The sequence below is a fragment of the Enoplosus armatus genome, chromosome 19 (genome assembly GCF_043641665.1).
Source record: "Enoplosus armatus isolate fEnoArm2 chromosome 19, fEnoArm2.hap1, whole genome shotgun sequence".
Classification (NCBI taxonomy): Eukaryota; Metazoa; Chordata; class Actinopteri; order Centrarchiformes; family Enoplosidae; genus Enoplosus; species Enoplosus armatus.
In genome coordinates, this window is record NC_092198.1 from 14,466,950 (window position 1) to 14,488,637 (window position 21,688).

At 41.2% G+C, this 21,688-nt stretch overlaps 3 protein-coding genes across 4 annotated transcripts in view; 1 reads left to right on the forward strand and 2 right to left on the reverse strand.

Annotated features, from left to right (window-relative positions):
• Positions 1–667: 667 nt before the first annotated feature.
• tram2 (translocation associated membrane protein 2) lies at positions 668–7,162 on the forward strand. The gene is made up of 11 exons (XM_070925683.1): positions 668–787; positions 2,630–2,693; positions 2,921–3,030; positions 3,754–3,870; positions 3,988–4,046; positions 4,579–4,663; positions 4,835–4,905; positions 5,083–5,187; positions 5,340–5,483; positions 5,993–6,150; positions 6,386–7,162. Exons 1-11 carry the CDS (start codon positions 668–670, stop codon positions 6,460–6,462), a joined length of 1,110 nt encoding a protein of 369 aa, XP_070781784.1. The 3' UTR covers positions 6,463–7,162.
• A 401-nt stretch (positions 7,163–7,563) lies between these two features.
• Positions 7,564–11,687, reverse strand: efhc1 (EF-hand domain (C-terminal) containing 1). The gene is made up of 10 exons (XM_070926295.1): positions 11,622–11,687; positions 11,005–11,226; positions 10,616–10,903; positions 10,345–10,494; positions 9,657–9,843; positions 8,951–9,177; positions 8,697–8,837; positions 8,165–8,378; positions 7,797–7,949; positions 7,564–7,655 (listed from the first exon to the last, which is right to left on the reverse strand). Exons 1-10 carry the CDS (start codon positions 11,685–11,687, stop codon positions 7,627–7,629), a joined length of 1,677 nt encoding a protein of 558 aa, XP_070782396.1. The 3' UTR covers positions 7,564–7,626.
• Positions 11,688–13,945: 2,258 nt separating this feature from the next.
• LOC139302319 (protein eva-1 homolog C) overlaps positions 13,946–21,688 on the reverse strand; it is a 68,299-nt gene continuing 60,556 nt past the window's right edge. The window contains exons 6-8 of one of the 2 annotated variants that reach the window (XM_070925978.1): positions 18,547–18,681; positions 15,723–15,911; positions 13,946–14,479 (exon numbers count right to left, since the gene is read on the reverse strand). In XM_070925978.1, the coding sequence (XP_070782079.1) occupies positions 14,100–14,479; positions 15,723–15,911; positions 18,547–18,681 (704 nt within the window). In that variant the 3' untranslated portion in view covers positions 13,946–14,099. Of the gene's footprint in view, positions 14,480–15,722; positions 15,912–18,522; positions 18,682–21,688 lie in introns of both variants that reach the window. The other variant, XM_070925979.1, reaches the window with a different exon arrangement.

The window sequence follows — 21,688 nt, forward strand, 5'->3', positions numbered from 1 at the left end:
ATTTACATGTTGACCATGTAATTGCTAAAATGTTGTATGAATTAACATTATGTTGGAAAAAAATATGTCTCAGGCACTGACTTCAAAAAGCTTTCAAATGTCTATTGAAAGATGCTTATGAGGTACTTGTAGTGACTTTTTTATGTGCTCTTGATTTCTGATTCTAGGGGACAAATGCATTTTTGCTCATTACTGGGATGAAATCCAACAACAAAGCAGTGAAATGATGCTGGGTTTTCTGTTGCGCCAAGGTGACTGCCTATATGAAATTTTGAACTGTGAAGTGCAAGGCCACTGGTGGCTTTAAATAAGCAATAAATAGCCTACATGTTGGGGTGATTGGAATACAAGTGTTTGCAATTATTTCAACTTTGATCTTTTTTTTATTTATTTATGGTATCAAAGCAAGTCGTTTTTGAGTTGAAATGTCAAACGTGGGCTTTTCTGAACATTTTTGAGCATTTAAAACGTGATCACTCAGGTTGAAATGGTCTTTTGTCAATATCAGACTGAACTTATTGTGTAAATGGCCTCAAAGAAGGTATTTATGGCACTCGCCCTTTAAGAAGCCGCGCATGCGCACATCAGTGAGAAAGTTAACTCCTGAACTTCGTAGTCAGAAAAAATCTGATTAATAAAATAGCAGGGAAAACACCATTGAGTTGACATGGCGTTTCGCCGAAGAAACAAGAGTTACCCTTTCTTCAGCCAGGAATTCTTAATTCAAAACCATGCCGACATCGTCTTCAGTTTGGTGATTTTCATTTTGATTGGATTGATGTTTGAGGTGAGATGAACTCTGATTCTTTTTTCTTCCCTCGTCTCACTCAGCTGTTTTAAGATGGCAAGTCTGCTGCACGCAAAGATGTAACTTGGTGCGAATTGAAATATTATTCGGTGGAAACTATGTTTTGCTTTGTAAAAAATGTTTGCTTGTTTGACCGCATCTGAGCCGTACATCGGTGAAATCAGTTCCGCGGATATGGTGGCTGCTTGCTGCAGTTTTTACCAGTTTTGTGAACAATGAATGTTTCTCTGTTCGCTGTCAAAGTAGCGACGTATGATTTAAAGTGAGCCAGAAAGTTACGGCTGAAACATCAGGAAGTAAACTGCAACTTTACACGTTTGTTGCTAGTTTAACATATGTTTGAAAGTTTTCGGTGTCTTGCTCGATATGCTTTAATTCCAACGGGAGTTTTTTTTTTAAACCGAGACACATTTGAAAACTCATATGTTGGCATAGACATAAGTGGCTACTTAAAAACAACATCATGTAACTTATTTGTTTCCTAAAATTCACGTTTTACCCTTTTGACAATGTCTTGTTCCAGTTTCCAGCAAAGACAGTCCGCTGCAACAGTTTGAGTCCAAGATTTGTCAGCTGCTGCAGAGAGCCAAGTTAATATAGGAAGTAAAGCGATTTCAGCATTCAAATTAAAAGCGTCGCTGTTGCTTAGAGTGAATTCTACCACGCGTCCGACATCGGGGAGTTTTATTTTGAAAAGCACAGACGGAAGCAGTATGACTCTTCGTCGCGAGCTCGACAGTCGTAGTTAACTGCCACGTCTCAATCTTTGAGCCGCTGGTGCTGGCTGCCGTGGGCTCAGCGGAGCTAAAGACTGCTTTAACCCGCAGCGAGTTCACCACTGACACACAGGGGCTGAGTTGATAAGGAGTCTCATCAGCTAGTAGCTTCTCCTACGTACGAACAGACAGACTCCCAGGCCGCCGCTTGAGCATGAAGCAAAGTTTCAATCCGGAACGCTGGTTTGGTTGTGATCACACAGCTGGCCGAGTAAAAAATAAGTAGGGGATTTCCTTCATTTTTCTCGTTTCGGAAAAAGAGAACGACAGTGCTGTAGCTGGTCGTGAATTTGACATTTTGGCTTTGACAGGTCACCTCGGGGCGCAAGGAATGACTGGTGACTTGTTGCACTGTGGTGGGGACCGACAGGGTACCTTGATATGTCCCAGTAAGGACGACTCTTAATCATGTACCAAGTCAACGGGATGTTTCTCTTCTTTTCTGACATTATAGAGACTAAATGATTAATCAGTTAATTGCAAAAATAATAGTTTTGTCTCGTGAGATACTGGATAGTTTCACCTCTTCAGGCCTCCAAAAATTACTCAGATGGAACAATCTGAAATCTGAAAATCCCCATTTGATTGAGCCAGTCTCAGTTCTGAGACATAGGCAACCTGAGACAAGGGGTTGCAACAGTTGCTTCGTGGTCACAAGCCAAAAAGGTTGGGGGAAACACTGGTCTAATGCATGTCCTTGTGGGGATGTTTGACATAAGATCATTTGGGGAGGCTCTGTTGTTACCGTTCTACATCACCAGGTCAATACAAGCCTTGTCATACCAGACAGATTTGTCAGCAGTGCTGCTTAAGGAATTCAGCTCCCAGCAGGCAATTATAACGCCACGGGGGAGGATTGACTGAAAATATTATAAACAACATTATATATTCTGAAAGGGATGCTCTCTCGCTCTCTGCCCCACTACCAGCACACACAAACACCTGTCACAAACCCACATGCATACTGATGATACTTCCTCTTGAGGTTGCATTCAGACAGTTTCACTGAAATATGTTACTAATTACCATCTTGTCTAATTTCCAGGCAACAGCCAAGACGGCCATACTGTTCATTCAGCCTCAGTACAATGTCACCACACTATTACCAGGTATGCAGTGCAGTTGAGGAATTATTATTAAATACTTTTAATTCACAGCCTACTAAATCTACAGTTGATACATTTCACAGTTTCACTTCCTGCATATTGCGTCATTACATTGCTGCCATTGCATTGTGATTACAAAAACAGTGCTCCAGGATGTTTAACACACCTCTTGATTACAAACATGTACTGTGTGTGTGTGTGTGTGTTTGACCCCTCCTGTGTGTGCTTAGAGGGAGAGGTGACGTTGTACCATTACGGATGGAAGGACTGTGCCACCATCCTTTTCTATTTCTTCATCGCCATCATCCTCCATGCAGTGGTGCAGGAGTATCTTCTGGATGTAAGTACCCAGTCACTGTGGCACCATGCAACAGACTGAAAGACTCTCTCACAAATTCAACAGTGTTGAAATTATGGACCCATAAAATGCATTATGATATTCCATCAATAGTAAGGAAAATGAAGAATCAAATAAGTTTGATCGTTTTTTCCTTTTATTGCAGTCATAAACAAACATAAAATATCTATCCTCAGTCACATAAGAATATGCTATTTATGAATATATTCAAGTATATGAAGATACATACTTACTTATGGTGTTTGCATCCAATTGCACTTTGTGGCTTTAAAAGGTCCATTTTTAAACAGAAAAGTTTGAAACATGCCACATCAAAAAATATAAGAGCAGCATGCTGAGTGCTTTTCAGACTAAATCACACTGACGTCGCTCCAGTTCTCTTAGCGTAGAGTTGTGGAGAGGGAGCAGCATTTAATCCATCTGAAAGTATGAGCCCTTGTGTCATTGTTTAGAAATAGGCCAGCGAGGAGGAATGGTGTTTTATTTTAGCACCATCACCACGGTTTCCAAAGTGTCTTGAAAGGAATACTTCTTCACAGGAGGGTTTTCAGCAGCAGCCGTAAATAGTATCTGCTGCCTTTTCTTGCCCCAGTTTATTTGTATTACTGTGACACTTCCTTGTGCATGACAATGACGGAGTCAACATGCCACCCGTTCTGACTGTATCCAGCTGCATTCACATGATCTGCTGTGTTCACATTGCAGAAAGTGAACCGGCGTCTCCACCTCTCCAAGAGCAAGAACACCAAGTTCAATGAGTCGGGTCAATTGTGTGTGTTTCACTTGGTGTCGAGTGTGTGGAGTTTTTACATCCTCATAACAGTGAGTGAGATTTTTAAATCGTGTTGTATTCAGTGACAACTTCCTAGTTGAGGAAATGTCACATATATTCTTAAAACGAGAGTATAAAGTGTTCATTTCTCTAACTTCATCACACAGGAAGGATATCTCCTGCATCCCAGCAGCCTTTGGGAGAACTATCCCCATGTACATCTCAGGTATGGCTGATGTGTAACAATGTTAATGTTAGTGATATATTTACATTACAAAAATGCATGTATGAGCTGGGAAGTATGGTTATTTAATTTGGTTATTTTACATTATTCAGTTTACTACCATAGAACTAAAAACCAGAAAATATTCGCATTTGAGAAGCTGAAAGCATTCAATTTTTGACGTTTTTGCTTGAAAAAGACAAATAATTGATAATAAAAACTGTAACTGTTAGGTGTTCTGAAAAGTCTTCTGCATACACCTTGCAGACATACAGAGCCAAAACCTTAACATGCACACTAACCAGCTAACATGTTAACATGTGCTATAGAGTTTGGGCAGTCACCCAGCTGGATTACGTGGCTTAACCATGTCTCTTAAAGGTTTATTTTTTTAACAGTTGCATAGTCACGGGAAACAAATCAAATCGGGAATGTATCAGCAAATAAATCGTAAATCGCACTGACTCTCTCTCTCTCTCTGCTTCTTGCCCTTTCTCCTACTTTCCCTCTCTCTCTGTCTGTATTTCTGGTCCAGGTTTCAGGTGAAGTTTTTCTACCTCACTCAGCTGGCCTACTGGCTCCATGCCTTGCCAGAGCTCTACTTCCAGAAAGTACGCAAGGTCAGTAAGGAGACCCTCGGAACTTGAGGAGTTCTGAAGTGTGACTAGATAAGCTGTGTGTGTGTGTGTGTCTGCATAGATGTGCATTACACAGAGACTGAGAAAGAATAAAATAATCCAGGATTTAAAACTACTGTACCTTTTTGCAAATACAGGCTGTTTGTTTTTCAGGAGGAGATTTCTCGTCAGCTCCAGTACATCTGCCTGTATCTGCTGCACATCTCTGCAGCCTATTTGTTAAAGTAAGCATCCAGCAGAAGGACCTTTTTGAAAACCTGCAAATTCAAAGGCTTGTCAAGGGAAAATGCATGTATAGTGAGGAAAAAAAACAAAACGGAAAATAAGCAATGAAACACTCACATGTTTAAGTCTGAAACTCACCCAGTCCTTCTCCTGCCTCTCACTCCGTTCATGTGCAGTATGAGTCGTGTGGGTCTGGTACTCCTCTTTCTCCAGTATGTGTCAGAGCTGGGCTTCCACATCGCCAGACTCTTTTACTTCACTGATGAGAACCATCAGAAAATGTAAGTAACCTCACTGGGTTTAATGGTTTTACTTTGACTTACTGCTATTAACTTTAGATTTATTGATATGTTTTTTATCACAAATACTGAAATCTCTCGACTGTTTTACTGTATCATGTGTTTTCACGTCTTCGCTGTGTGTCGTGCCTCAGGTTTGACATGTGGGCGGTCAGCTTTGTGTTTACACGGATGTTCACTCTGACCCTGATGTTCCTGGCTGTTGGGTTTGGTTTGGCTCGTGCTGAGAACCAGGGGCTGGACTGGGAGATGGGCAACTTCAACACTGTACTGATAAGGTAATGATGACCTATGTCCAACATCTGTGGATAATGATTCATTTTGTGGCACTGCTATTACGTTTTACAGCTACTGTAACAGGTTTACAGTCAAAACACCTATAAAAAGTTTTGACCTTTTTATAGTTTTAAAACATAAATCCACAGTGGATGTAGCCAGGGATTCTGACACTGATTGACAGACGATTGAATTTAAAAGTAAAAACACATCTCTACAAATGGATTAAATGGGGTTTGACATGTCACAATTACGATGTACCGATTCACTATACCTGCAGTTACAATATGACTAGTAATTATTTAAAGATATCTCTGAATATACAATAGTACTTATTTACTTCATTTTTTATTCTTTCTCATCTAAGACAAAGGCAACAGAAAAGCACCTGATTTCAAACGCACACACACACCAGGGCCAGAAAGTAATTGTATTAATTCAGCACGCAATGTCAGGTCCATTTTCCAAATCACACAATTGCACTAATCTCCTTGCCTTTGGGCCCCCTCAGGATGACTGTTCTACTGCTGGTATGTTTGACCCAATCTTGGCTACTCTGGAAGTTTATCCGCTTCCAGCTGAGGCGTTGGAGGGAGTTCAGACACGAACAGGCTGTTCGCAAGAAGGCTGCCACAAAACAAGCGCTACGGCCTCTGAAGAGAGACTCACGTGAGTATAAACACCTGCTCAAACATGTTTCATAATACACTGATGTCATCTCCAGATAAATAGTCTCAGTTATTTATACAAAAAACTGTTGATTCCTTACTTAAAACACACCTTTTCCCCCCACCTCTCTCCCATCATTTCCTGCTTTCTCTTGATTTGTCCTGATCATACTGAATGTCTGATATGTGCTGCATTAGTAGAGATCCTGACCTCTCACCTCTGTCTCTCCTGCTAGTTGGTCACCATGAAAACGGAGTTCTTAAAGCTGAGAATGGAGCCTCTCCTCGGACCAAAAAACTCAAATCCCCCTAAGATAACACACTGACTGGCCTGAACAGTGGCCTTAGCCGTGGCTAAGGTTTCTCATCAGCACAACAAGGACGCTGGCGGCCACTGGCCACCGAGCTTCTTGTTGAGTCTGTCCTGAGATGTTACAGGGACTCAGTCACCACAGACATGCTGGAAAATGAAATCCAAGGAAATCCCTCGAGTCCAACAGACATTTTACTCCTCTCATATCAGTATTTTTTATACATCCACGCAGCCTGCTATCCCACCCTAAGGAGCACCATTGTATGCAGAATGATTCAAATGTCAAGTGAACACAGTATGCGGCACACGTTACTGTGTGTCATGTGAATGTGTTGATGCTTATCCTCATACATAAGTACTGTATTGGTTGTAGTGTTGTCTGATGTTGCAGCTGTTTTCAGCTCTTCCCATTGAGCCGGCTTTGCTTGTTTTCTAGTCTTGTCCATTGGAGCAGAAAAATGTTACTGATGATATGAGCTTACTGTATGCTGGCCTTCACATGATCCTTTTACCATGTCAGGGAAGGGATCTTGGCCAACCAATAGAGTGGTCACCTGGGCTCCTGATTTATGTCTGTTTAAAATCCTACATTTGTCACTGGTCACTTAACAGATAAGCATCAAGTATGTATGTTGGATATTACCGCATGCCATTCCATGTTTTTTTTTCTTTTAATTGTTTTGTTAATTACTTTATTAAATAATGCATTTTTCTGAAATAAGGTGTGGGCTGAAGTCATTTTTCTACATGTTTCTCTATTTTCATGTTATACATATGACACATTTGTCAACAAAATGGCAATTAAAACAATTTACAATTGTTGGTCTTCATGTATTTTGCAGCAATGCAGAATGCTTGCATGCTTGATTGCCCGTCTCCAACATAACTTTGTATTGCAAATAGCCAATTTTAGGGTAGGCTTTAGCAACCCCTTGGTATAAGCCCGATATCAGAAGGACATTTTGAGGTCTACCACACCAACACCAAACAGTTGATTTTATTTTTATTTTATTTCCAGAAGCTTTCAGAATCCACCAAACAAATGACCTTCTCTGCAGCAGGTCCAGTGTATATTTATTATGTTACGAAACATTCTTCGATTAAAAATCTAGTGGTCTAAGTGGGGAGTGAACAACACTTGAAGCAATCCAACCTTCCCTGACATCATGAAGATGGCTCTGCTACATCATCACCTGGTAAAGAAGGAACAAAAGAGTGGCCATAAATTGTTGTACAAGTCCAACATTTCAAAAAGTTAAACTTGCTGGAAGAAATGTATTTTCAGACACTTCCAGAGAGACATGTTTTGCTAAATGGCTGATTTGTTTTTTTACCATTTTGGTTTGCTGGCTGGTTAGTTGCTGTCCCCACACGCAGCTTCTGGTGCAAAGAATCCAGCGTCTGACTAGGGATCTGGCTTGAGTTGGACTCCAGGTACGTCAGCACATACGGGTCAGCATCGTTCAACACAAAGCGGCGGCTGAGAACTAAATTACAGGCGAGGGAGAGGAGGAAGCTGCACTTTTAGGTTTTATAATGTTGTATACAGCTTAATGTATCTAGAAAGACATCCATGGTACTGTAGCAACATGAGCTTTACATTGCTGTTTTTCCTTGAAGAAAAGTAGTTTCTGTCTACATATTTAATATGGATACCAAGACGTAGAATAATCAATACAGGCTGTTAAACAGAAAATATTACCCTCCACAGTGGCTCCAATAGCAAAGTCTGCCGGTGAGTAGAACTCAGGATTGTCCACTGTAGAGCCTGGCTTGGGGATGCGCATCTTCTTCAGGAACTTGCCACCAATGATACCAGAGTTGCGAGTGGACTTTTCAAAAATACTGATCGTGTCATCGGACAGAAAGTAGGACAGTATGAAACTTCGGCCCTCATCTTCGGGGTTCTGGGAGTCCTGGAATGGCAGTAACACAGGGCAGCTTAAGCAAGGAGAGGAATTATTTCTTTTGTTGCCAATGGCTTTAAATTTTGTCTGGTCAATCAATAAACATGTTTCCTGTGTTACATTATCCCTTACCGTGTTGTGAATCCAGGGTTAGGCCCTGGGTTATGGTGTGGAATTACTAAGACTCGTCTTAGTAATGGTTTATGTCATCTCATTTTTGGACTATTGCAGTTTGGTGACTTGTAACTACATTTAACCAACCACTTGTCATTCAGAAACTTTAGTCAAAGAAGCTGCACAAACACATTTTAAAACATGTTGACTCACCAGCCTGGCACTGTAGCGCAACACTTTCTGGCTGTTTTCTTGCATTTTTAGCACGTTCTTTTTGGGACGTTCAGGTATTAAAGACAAACAGTTCTGGAGAGTGTCTTCAAATGAACCAAAACCATTGTAGGGAGGAACCTCCTGTAAAAGAAAAAGTATCTATAATAACATAAAGTCACATGCCCTCAGGCAATACAGACGATATGGTTTTGAAAAGGAAAAACAAAGATGAAAAATACATTTCAGTTTCTCACCTTCGTCCTCTCCTGAAGCATGTCAGTCTTTTTTGGAACCTCTGTGGGTTTCATCTCCATGTCAGGGTGGTTCTTCTGGTAATATTCTTTAGTGAAGCCATCACAGTCACACAGCAGGAAGCGACGGCCCAGCAGCTTCACCGTTTGACCCACCTGGAAGTCTTTGGGGGAGTGGTACTCATCCACATCCTCTGTTGAAACCTCCAGCACACAGCTGGGAAAGGACTCTGGAAAGAAATGAGTAGAGTACTGTTGTTATGTAGGAACTTTGTTTCTAACGTTGCTTATTTTTTTTGCATTTGTCTTTTTAAATATTTGTTGTCTCCTTTTAAAAATATTTTTTCTTCTTTGATTTTAATATTAATTCATGTTCATGTTCACATGAAAAGGTGCAATACATACAAGTACATTGTATTGCATCTTTTTGTATGAAACATGCTATATAAATAAAATTCATTATTATTATTATATTATACGGTCATTGTGTAGTGCTTAAAATAGGTGACAAAAGCATTATAAGCAATCCTCAATTACAGAGCAATATGATTTCAATTGCATTGTTCATGTGATGTTAGTTTTAAAATAAGCCACAGTCATTCACTATAACTGTACATGACTTGATGCACACCTAACCAAAGCACTGTATCAGATCTAACGAAATTATTTATGAAGCCAAAAGTGACACAGACACAATGTTGCATCTCACCGGCTTTGATTTTCTTGGGCTGCTTCTGTCTGCGCATCAGGACAGGGAAGGGATGCCGGCTGCTGTTGGGTTTGTGCACCTCTCTGACCTCCACCGTGTCGTCCACCAGGAAATACCGGATAGTTACAGGCCTGGTCTCCCCATACAGTGAGTCAGCATCGTCCCAAAGGGCAAAGAACTGCAGCACCTGACCAAGAAAAGATTAAGAGCCTGAAACTATAACTGGTATGCCAAATGCAAAATCTTAGGGTACAAACACCTGACTGACAATGCAAATACGTTATTTATTGACATCACAAACAAAACTTTTCAGTGGTTTAGAACTACACTTATTTTTAGGTTTTTTAAGAAACATGAACTTGAAATAAGACTGCTTTAGTTAAGCTAGGTGACCTAGTTGTTGCAAAAGATACATAATGCCCACCTTAGTAGTGTTGTTGTTGTCTCATTATCCGCATTCACACCAAAAATGATTTCATTGTGCAAGTGTTCAAGTGCAGTCAACTAAGAGTGGAGACTGATATTTGCAAATGCCAATATAACATCATGGCAGGTATTAATCCTGTTTGTTTTCTAAATAGCTTGAATAGGAGATGTTACTATACTCCTGCCTCTCTGTTAATAGCTGTCCAGATTAGGGTTTCTAATGGTTACCCAGTGAGTTTGGAATGGATGGAACTTCCTTTACCTTCTTATCCATGGTGAGAAACTGGTGCATGCGGTCAAAGTTGGAGGGTGTTGTGTAGGAAGGCTGAGGGTTTTTGCGACGCTTGCTGTATGGATCCACAGGTATCGGCTCAGGATCATTCAGAACAATGCCCTCACTTTCCATGAATTCCTGTATATGATGAGTGAGAGACAGTACAACATCATATCCATATTTTTGTGTCAAACACACAGAGAAAGTAACAAAGACACATAACGCACAACGAGAGCGTTCATACAGGTGAGTGTTGTACCTTTGTGAAAGCGTCACAGTCTGTGATGTGGTACTTGACCCTGTACACTTCCAGGTCCATAGCAAGGTTGAGGTCTTTCCATTGGTAGTACTCTCCACTTTCATTCCTGGGCAGACGGTGGCGTTTGATCCATTTCCCCTGTGGTAACCCAGAATTCTCCACCACGGGCTCAATGATGCACATGCTGTCATCCTCAAGGTAGTAGTAAATGACCACAGGGCGCACACGGTACTTCTCTTCAGGGGAGTAGAGGATATTTTCCTGAAAGTATGCATAATAGCGCAGCACCTACAAGACAAGAGGGTGGTGAAGAACAGACAGTGGACAGTTAATTGGACAGCAACAGAAATCTTCAAATACTGGTCTTACACTTCTAGGCTTTACTCTACCTTCTTGTCAAGGGCCACGTGAGCTGGGATGAAGTCTTTGGCGAGCTTCCGGTCAAAGGAGCCATAAGTAATGTCTGATGTCTCGGAGGACAACTCACTGATCTGTTGCTGGATCAACTCCTCTGATAAAAGAGGATCCTGTCCAGTGCCCACAGTAGGGCCACGGGGCAGAGCATAGCCATTCTTATAGTTCAGGGTCTGGGAACGATGGAAGGCTGACTTCTGCAGGGAAAGATCATTGAGGGGGTGGGGGATATAAATTAGCTCTGGTGAAGAACAATGGAAATACAACTTCAAGTAAATGAAATACTTGCAACACTGATGTGAGCCTTCCGTCCAACACAATACTGTGCTACAGAGAGTGCGGCAGTATGACAGTTACACCTGTTCATGATAATGCAATAATGACACAATACAGTTTCAGTTTCTTAATGTCCCTCTGCTGTGGACACAGGCAGCAATCAAAACTGCGACCCAGGTCATGGACATAAGGAGTGGAGGAGTGGAGGAATGACGGAAAGACAACAGCAAATTGTCTTGCAAAGAGATTTGTCTCGTGTGTGTAACGTTACTAGCTGACTTTAACTGGGTTAGCCAGCGTTAAGTTACATTCTCACCGTTACATCCCGAAAAGTGTATCCCGGTAGAAATGGTAATCCGTGGCTGTTCCAGTTCCACGACATCGTAGCCTTGAAGTATGTTTTTCCTTCACAAGATGTCAAACAGTATATTCTTTTCGCAATTTGTGGATCTGACTAGGTTTTCGTGTAAAGCTGCGCTACAGCTCCGCCATGGCAAGTTTACGGTATCCATGGTAACGACGCGACAGCAACAATTTCAAGAAAAAAAAAACAAAAGTAAATAAATGTGTCTGAACTGCAACAGAAAGAAATACAGTGCGAAACGCCATCGCAATAAAGTAAAGTCCAGATTGATGAGAAACATTCGAAAAGAATGAAATTAAAATGAAATAGCAATATCCTCCAAAATATCAGGTTGTTTTTATTTAGGAAAGTTCTGTGCCGAGCAGTCAATTCAAGCAGTTATATATCGGGAAATGTTGAATGTCACGGATATAAATAACTTCTAACTGGGTGACTTTTATTCATAAACCCTTAGTTCACACAAACTGAAGAGCTCTAACTTCGCCACCAGGGGGCGATCAACACCAATAAATCTCGCTGACAGGAGTGTCCACAGGTCATCATAAGCACACAGTGTTGTGAGTTCATGATCGCCTTATTGTACAGTGTGTTTACTCTCTATATTTGTAGTATTATTTCATAATGAGATTAGAGCAGTTCATGTTTCCGAGTTCGACAGTACAGAGCAGGTATTGTGCATAACTGGACAGGAACACAAGCATTGTGCACATTTGAAGTGACATTCAGAATGCAAAACATAATTTCAGAAGAAAATGTGCAAGATTAAGAATAACATAGGACAAGTTATTTTTGAACATAGTTTATTCCAAGCACAGGAGTCATATTTTGGTCTCACTTTACCAGCTATTGGCACATTGCAAACCCATTCAAATTTAAAAACAATAACTGTCTTTATAAAAGTTATATAGAGTGGTAGTCTTTATGTGGATGACCCTAATATGTCCTGTGTACTCTCAATTAAACTCTCAGTCAGGAAAATACCAAGCTTTTTTTTTGAAAAATATTTCTACGCTTGAATCCAGGGCAACGCAAAACAGAACTGGATTGACAATAGCTTATTTTATTAAACTGGCAACATGATTTAAGAGACGCAGCTTGAATGTCCACTGTGAACCTGTTTTCAGTGCTGGTTCCTTCTCCAGATGGCCATGAGCAGCGATTACCACAAGCATCTGGTTTAGCACTGGTATCTATGAAATAAGGGCATGGTGGGCTGACACCAAACCTGAAATTAGCACAGTTTTCTATGAGTGAGGAGCAGAAAAATAATTTCTAGCAGATTCACTGGTATAAAATTGGCATATTCTGGTTACGTGCATTTACATCTAGGGAGACGGCAAGTGCAACATGTAACAGAGACATTCAGATTTTACACATGCTCCACTTAAGCAAAGCAACTGTAATGATAAAAGGGAATATATGATAACATACATTTGGAATATCCAATGAATAAATCATTTGACCAGTTTTTGGGTTATAAACCAGTAGCACTCTTGACAACAGTGACTTAATAGCTAGAAAAGGCACTGTGCTGTGAATTAAACATACTGTATCAAAAATAAGGATAAATCACTAAACCTCTTTGAGGCTCTTTATATGATATTTCTAATTCTTTTCTTTAAATGCTGACATAGCTGTTTAAATGGGCTGATCCCCTTCTTAGGAAGCAAATACATCAACCAAACACAGAAACACTAGGATTGCATCCCTGAGGTGCCAGACAACCTTCGCCAAGTATAAAAATATCTCATAATAAACCATACTTGAGAACAAAAATAGACAACATCAATAAACTATTAAATATTATAAAATAGATTTCATAAGGGTTGAGATGAATTCCCCCAAAAATATCTTTTGGTTTTATAAAGTTCAAAAGGCAGCATGGTTATTCACTGTGGAAAGATTGTCTTACATTGTCCCACTGTCCAGTACACTTCTCCCGGCTTTATGCTGCCCCTCTGTAAAGTCCACAGAATACTGGAGGGAGCTGAGCATAAAGCTCCAAGTGTCTCAGTCTTTTGCAGTCGCCTCATGTTCTGGATAAAACAGACCCAACTGAGGCCCTGGTCCTTCAGTCACCATGTAGTCTACAGGCCTACGTGTGTCTAAGGCAGCTAACCCATAAATCCCCACTTCAAAAAGGCCTGGTGAGGTCACGGGCAAGGCAGCGTAGCCTTTCACCCCTTGTTTCCGGCAGTAAGAGGTGAGCTTACCATGCAGAGTGGGAGCTTATTCTCTTACTGAGTGGGGTATAGCTTATGATACCCAGAGGAATAGGCAAACCAGCATAGAGGGAGGACTTTCGTCCCAAAATTGCAATACCTTCCACTGTTCTCATCAGTTTAAAACTTGTCCCTTCCAACCCAAGTGCGTCCAAAACTTTTTTCAAGTCAAGCAAGCTTTCTATAAAAAAAAAACCCCTAGCAGTCCTCAGTAATACCGATTGAGGCTCCGTGTCCCGGGGATGTCAGGTTGCCCGTTCATCCAGATCTCCCGGATGATTCGCTCCCTTTCCTCGAGCCTCTGCGCTCTTTCCAGCTCTTCCGCCGACGTGAACACGTTCATGTTAAGCGTGCGCTCGAAACGCCGGTGCCGCCGCGCCGACAGGTCTGAGGTGGTGTCCCAGTCCGAGTCAGAGTCACTGGAATCGGAGGATGAGTCTGCAGGGCGCGCTCGTTTCTTGGCAGGGGGCCGCTGGCGGGGCTGGCAGTCGGTGCGACAGGAAATCTGGATCACCAGGGCGAAGAGTGTGAGGAAGAGGCCCAAACACACACCGCAGACGAAGAAGAGCGCTGCCCTCTCTGGATGGTCTGTTACGGGGGAGAACAAGAAACATTTAGTTGGATCTATGAGACTGATGTTGGGTCTCTCTCATTTTCCTGCTCAGCCTTCTCTGTTATAAACCATTTCACTTGATGTGTCACTCACTGTGATGAACACTGGCTGCAGACTTAGAGCTCATATTACTCAGTTCCCCAGCTTGATCCCTTGATTTAGCCAAAATGTCTCTCAAATTCTGCTAACCCTGCTTCGTACCATGCTTCTCCTTCCCCTCGTCTTCAGAAAGGTATTTTTACATGTTGTCAAAGTTGGTTAATGTGTCCCATCACCTCAAGCTCCAGGTGGATAAGACTGAGCGGCTCTTCCTCTTCCTCTCATTAGGATTTCTTTACACTGCTGAGAGAACGACTAAGTGACACTTACTCCATCCATCTAAGACTTTGGTGTGATCCTATGAGGTCTGCTTGGCAGCCACTGCTTGTGGCTCTCACTGGTTGCTCACATTCAGTTCAACTGCAGCACCCTTCAACCATGCCTTCACCCGATTATCCAGCCCATACACACTGAGACTCAGCTCAGCTCACCTTTCTGTTATTTCTGTCATTTAGTACTGAGGTTTTCACACCATGAGTCCCTCAGACAATTGTGAAGTTTCAAATGAAAAAGGGGAATAAACTGCAAACATTATTAGCACATGCTAAGGTCACACTTAAAAGGCCCTACATTATTTTGATTGGTGTAATAGTCCTCAATAAAATTAATTCTAGAAATGCAGATCATAAAATTTTACAGAAGCTTACAAATGTGAGAAGTTCAAAGCTCAGTTAGCTGACCTTACGTAGGTTAAGCTTTCATTACACATTACACAGTATGGAGTGTATGCATATTTGACTGTATGTACTACGCCTTTCACTAAATAAACTGTTTATCTGAGTCACAGAGTGGGAGGTAATAGCGTCTGTTTTAGCAGGTGACTGACAGCGTGTATAGTGTGTGTATGTAGCTTTTATCTCTGCCTAACATCTGCATTCCTCTGGCCCACATTTACCCACCTTTCAGTCCCAGGAAAAAGGAAACAGGGGATATGATCCAAAAGATAGTGTACCACACACACACACACACGCGCACACATGCGCACACACGCGCACGTACTCACACACAATCCGCTCCAAGAAGTGATCTTGAGCTGAACATTAAGATCAGCCCTATTCTGGACTGATAATTATAATGTAACACTGGATGTCACGTGATGTGATGTCACACAAGACCTACCTGATATGTAAGTGTAGGCTGCCAGTGCGTTGCTGATGAGGGCCATGTTGGCGCTAGAGGTGGTGTTGATGATGGGATTCATGTCTGGGGGCTGCAGTGGACTTTCTCCGCCTCCTCTTCCTCCTGCTCCTCCTCCGGCTTCTGAAAACTTCTCCTCGTTGGGGTTTGTCTCCCTAATCTTCTTCCTATCTGCAAAAGACGATAGAGCAGGAAAGTTCAGTTTAACAACACAAAGCAGACTATATTTTAAGAGGAAAGGGGGGTCGTTCATTTAGCGTTTGAATTCTTTATTCAGACACAGATGTTTTTAAAATGTTTCATTTGTACGGCCCACACGCATATGCACACAAGGAGTGTGTTCATTACCACATGTGCAGTCAGATTGTGACAGTCGTTTTCAGTAAAATATGAGTGTATTGTCTCTGAGGTATTGTGACTACAGTGTTCAGACTACTGAGTCATCGGCACTCTCTCAGTGGATTTCGATTTTCGGAAATACGCTTCTGTAAAAAGATGCATCATGCATAAAGACACACACATGTTCACAGGGAGCTGTGTGATTCAGAAGATAACACAACATCCGCTTCTGTCAAATCCATTCTGACTCAGGTCATTAAGAAACGGAGAGCCACATGGGAATAGTTTGCACTCTGGCGACATTTCAAAAGCTCCCCCAAAATCTCAGAGAACGATCTATTTATAGATGGGAACAACTGTTTCTTCCTCTGGATTTTCATCACAGCACGACTTCTTTCAGTGTTTACATGCTGGCTTGGGTTGTGCATGCAAGAGTCGAGGAGTTGAGATGAAAGAACAGAGGAGCACAGGGTGATTTGATTACTTACATTCATACTCATTTTCTGAGTACAGTCGCCTCTAGTTAACCTGAAGTGGGTTTAGGTGGGATAGAGTAACTACTGCAACTTTAGCTCCATGAATAAGCAATGCCTCGCCGAAAAAAAAACAACCCTTAATCTAAGACAGCCAAAGTAAACAGAAGCATTCAGTTCTCAATTCTTGTGCATAGTCATATTTACATGCCTGATGTTTTTGTCAGTGTAGGTAAGCATGCTTTGGTGAACTGTCACACACACACCAATGACCTCTAATTGCAGAGTCTCTAAGGTGTGTCAGACTCTCTTTATCTGATAAATGCAGTTTAGACTGGAATTGCTCACTGAGGAGGTAAATGTTTCCACCTGGACCCACTGCTGCGGTGCACACACCAGCTAACATTCATCCAATAGACCGCAACCTCTCTTTCTAACACACGTAAAAATAGGCAGACGAATTGTCAATAGAAAACACTTACAGTGTTAGAGTATACAGAATACATAACGACGGAAATTCAGTGATTGGTCTTTTGATAAAATACTTTTGACATGATAAATTCAGGTGAAATCATTGTCAATAATCCAATTGCTTATATTTTATTTTATGTGTTAAGAATAGACATAAGAGGAACTGGGTAGCTCACAGGACTTCACTGACAGAAAATTCCAGGAAAAAGACCATAGTAGCCAAATGATCTCTGGGAATTGCAGCGCAGAAACGCCACAGCAACGAGCAGTTAGGACCAAAGATGGAGACAATAAAAAAGTCTGAAACTTGTGGGTTTTTTTTTTTACAACGTTAACCTCTTTAAACTTTCTAAAGGGCGGGTCATTTTCTACAAAATTATCTTGTCCTGCCAAGTAGTGTTCAAATCCACAAAGTTTTATTCTAAAGATCCCACAGTTTTCAAAGGCACAAATAAATCATGGCAACTAGAAAAATGTCCATTTGATATAATGATGCTGCTATAAAAGCCATGACATCTAGGGCTTGAATAATTCACTCAATGTAAGCATCACATAGCTCTATTGAAGCCCATAAATACACACATCAAGAAATGTGTGAACGTTGAGTGTAAAGAGAAGGGGAACATCAAGAATTTAAAAAAGTGGAGTATATGTAAAGACCACAGAAAAGTCAGTTTAAATAAAGAATTTGAAGCCTTTGGATGACAACATTTGGGAAATAAGCTTATTTTCTTATAGCTTTCCTACAGTTAGCCTGGCAAAGAGAAATGAGACAAATGAACCGGGGAGATCAGGATACCTATATTTACAGTAAAATGCTTCATGTTCCGCCTTCATGTCCCTTCTTCACATATTTCATACCCTATCAGTACATCAGAGATGGAAACAGGTTTTTCTAGATGAGCTGTGAATGGAGTGTTTGAAGCCGGAGCAAGGAAGTGAAGCCATTCATGCGTTAGGAACTGTCAGCACTACAGCACACATCTCCTGTCCGCTCCCTCTCTTAACTCCTCATTCATTCAGTCTATCGTCCTAATTAGTACAGTGCCGGTAGCTGAGCAGAGCACTTAGTGTGCTGGACGCAGGCCACCTTCCCTCATGAATAAAGCTTTGTTTAAGTTTCCTTCCTTGGTGGCGTCTCCTTTTTGCACTCTTTCATTTCATTGTTCTTGCTCTGTATTCTCCCTCTTTCTCTCTATGGGAGTTTGACCCTACAACACACTGATTTAGACTGTGGTCACATATAAGTGCAATCATTGGCTCTTAGAAAGCAGTATATTTTTAAGACCAATGATCATAAATGGTCCAAACCGATGGCTCTTCTAGGATGCATATGGAAACGGTTGAACCCGTGTGACTTTAAATATACATACATGTATGCCCTGACTTGAGACCTGAATTACTGTTTCTCTTGATGCCTGGGAGGCCTTGGGACTGTTTAATGTTAACTGCTCTCCACGGGAGGCTGTGTGTGTCAGTGTGTGTGAGAGTGAAAAAGCTTATGTGTTCGTCGTTTTGCTCACCTGGAACAGTGTCAGGGCTTTTGACTGAGCTCCCCTCCGGAGGGCTGTCTCCCACTATGTTGGGGTCATGGGCGCTGGGTGGAGGGGAGTACACCGGTGGTCTGGGTCCCTGCTCCTGGAGCAACTTCTTTGGGACTTCAAAGAGAGGGATAGGTGGAGCAAAGGAGGGGGGTTTGGGGATGAGGGAATCAAAGAAAGATACATAGAGGTTAATTAGATGATGTCTAATATGAAAAGGAGATATATAGCAGTCATTTGTACTTCAGTTCTGCATAGAGCCTGACAAATATAGATCGATTAGGCAATATTATCTGCTCATATTTGATTACCATAGACATATTGGTATGTCTGCAAATACTCAAAAAGAAATGACAGTACATAAATATTTTACAGGTTGCAATCTGTTTTTGACCCTTAGTTTTTTAAATAATACAGTTTTATGTACATAAAACATTGTTAAAACCTGCAATAGCAGATTTATTTTGCCACTTGAGTATGGGGGAAACAAGGTGTAAATATTGACATATTATCACCTTTTAAGGTAATATGGCAGACAGTTGCCTGTCTGCACATTTCAAACACACAGAACAATATTAGTATTCATTTGGAGTCAGCTTCTGGCCACCTGATGAATGGCCATTATTCACTCAGTATTGACTTGGTTTCCACCAACTCTGATGTATCTGGCTCTTTAGCTGCTAAATGCTCCACTCTGTTCTCTAGCTATCGGCTAACTGTGTTTATATGCAGTTTGGTGTTGGGCAGGTAGCGTGCAGTAGGTTTTCAGAGCCTTTTTCGCTGACATCTGCCGTGAGAGTTAACCTAAACAATAAAGATGTGGGCCATAAAAATATTTAAAACAGTATTGCACTATGTAGTTGTCAGACTCTATTCGAGACTGGGCATGCAACTAACAATTATTTTCATCTAATTCATCTGCCATATATTTTCTCGGTTAATACATTATTTTGGTCTATGAAATATCAGTGCAAAATTCCATTACAATTTCTTAGAGCTCAAGTGGACATGATTAAATTGTTTGTTTTGTCCAACCGACAGATCAAAACCAAAAACCAAAATAAATTGAAAAATGACTATACTTTTATTGAGAGAATGTCCAGTCAACCTTTCCCACTCTCATATGTCAAAGTTTTGTATTTGTTAGGTGCTTCATACCTTTCTGTCCATAGTATTATAAAGCGTCATTGATTACATTTTAATTTGTAATTGATTCTCAGAGGAAATTGTTCTCCTCCCTCATGTGCACATAGCTGTTTAATCTACATTTTATAGGAGATTTGGTTATCAAGATTATGCGTTCTGTTAATCTGTCGAACATTTCATTTAAGCGGGAGAGTATGTTGTGATGGGAGAGTAAGAAGCTATGAATGAGACAGTTGTAAACAGCATGATGGCCGTGATTCACACACTCCTCCTGACCTTGCACTCTGATTCCCGAAAGTTATGCTGCCCCCTCCTCCTCACCCCTTCACATCCCCCAACCTCACAGTGTCCTGTGAGTCAGGGAGTCTGCACTCTTTCCCCCCAGACACAAACCCACAAAGCAGTGGGCTATACATTCCTGCCCGCTCACATGTGGTTTTGGAGGCCGGGCCACGCTCCGGTCACCGTGTTCATCTGCCCTGTCAGATCAGTGGTGATTTACAGCTCAGCAGATGACTGTCCAGCTTTCTGTCTGTCTGCCGTTCTTGCATTTTCATTGCTCCGGACAAACAAATAGACAATGACAAATAATCAGCTGCCTGGTTGTGTTGACATCACTTGCACTAATAGTGAAATTGTGACATGTGATTTCGGGTAAAAATGGACCATTTGTTTAAAGGCTGATGAATAAACACACTGATCAAATTTCCAGAGACGGATTTTGGCAGTGGTCCAAGAGTCAATCAAAATGCTGGAAGGAGCAGCAAGCAGCCCTCCACTGGGTACTACTCATGCCCTGGACACATTACAAGAGTTTTCCAATTGTAAGTAATGATGAAAAGACTGAACATTTAACTACTGACATTTACTGCACAGTACAGATTGTTTTAAGACATACAGTATTTGCTTTTATTAGATAGTTGACAGCAGAGATTGACAGGATAACAACATCCATCTTTGAGCAGTATAGATGTAAAGATGAGGACTTGACGGATTGTTTTGTAGTACACCTGCACCTAAGATGTCATCTTCCTACATGGCTAGCTAGCTACCTAGCTGCACTCATGAAAAATAATAACAGAGAAATTGCAACAAGCGTGGATGAGAATGATGCAGCTGTACGAGTTGTTGTAAGTCGACTTATTGCAGAATTCAGTTTGGTTGTCACGCTACCTAAGCTCCATTACATCAATATTATTTTGATACTAAATTGATTAACTCGCAGCAGTTGTGGTTTGTGCTGTGATGTGCACCAAGAAAAGCAGATGTAGAAATGCGAAATTCAGTGGCAGGAAAGGAATCTTTAAGGATGAGTGCACACCAGTAGATTATAGAAGTACTAACCCCCCAAACAAACATGATTTATTTTTGACATTTCTAATTCCTTAACTGGGTTGAAAGTTGAGTAATGTGTTCCTTAAAACACTGAGTACATAATTTAGTGACATTTTACTTGACTGTAGTTCAGCCAATAAGATCAGTGATTGGTTAACTTATTTAAGAAAGAGTCATAAAAGGCCACAAACTAGTACAGTTGAATTCATATTATCATATTATCCTCTGACAACTGAACAGAGGGAGCTGGGATCTTACTGCAGCCAATCAACAAAGCTGGTTTACTGAAACTCACAGACTTCAAAGAGCTCTGCTGATTTGATTTAAATCTGCTTAGACGGGTTCACATTACTGCACGGGGAGAATTAATATGGTGTCAGGTAAGTTGCCAGTTGTAGAAACATATACTCTTGCATTTAAATACCTTTCTGTAATTGTATCATCTCATGTGGCAAACCGCACCAATCTGTCAACTCAATAGGTTAAAAAAACCAAGAATTTGAAACCCCATTTTATCCATGTCTGGTTGGCACAAACTAAATAAACAGAGCTCCCCACATGTGAAGGTGAAAAAGGCAAAGAAATGGGATTCAGCCTGCCAGCTCCCCCTGTCCTTCCTCATCAGTCTGACACACTAATCATG

Excerpts from the sequence above, each read along its gene's own strand:
- tram2 (XM_070925683.1), top strand. The coding sequence starts at position 668 with ATGGCGTTTCGCCGAAGAAACAAGAGTTACCCTTTCTTCAGCCAGGAA. Across the intron at positions 4,047-4,578 it reads TATCCCCATGTACATCTCAG|GTTTCAGGTGAAGTTTTTCT; the intron begins GTATGGCTGATG and ends TTTCTGGTCCAG. Across the intron at positions 4,664-4,834 it reads ACTTCCAGAAAGTACGCAAG|GAGGAGATTTCTCGTCAGCT; the intron begins GTCAGTAAGGAG and ends TTTGTTTTTCAG.
- efhc1 (XM_070926295.1), bottom strand. The coding sequence starts at position 11,687 with ATGTCGTGGAACTGGAACAGCCACGGATTACCATTTCTACCGGGATAC. Across the intron at positions 11,227-11,621 it reads ACACTTTTCGGGATGTAACG|AAGTCAGCCTTCCATCGTTC; the intron begins GTGAGAATGTAA and ends CTTTCCCTGCAG. Across the intron at positions 10,495-10,615 it reads ACTGTGACGCTTTCACAAAG|GAATTCATGGAAAGTGAGGG; the intron begins GTACAACACTCA and ends CATCATATACAG.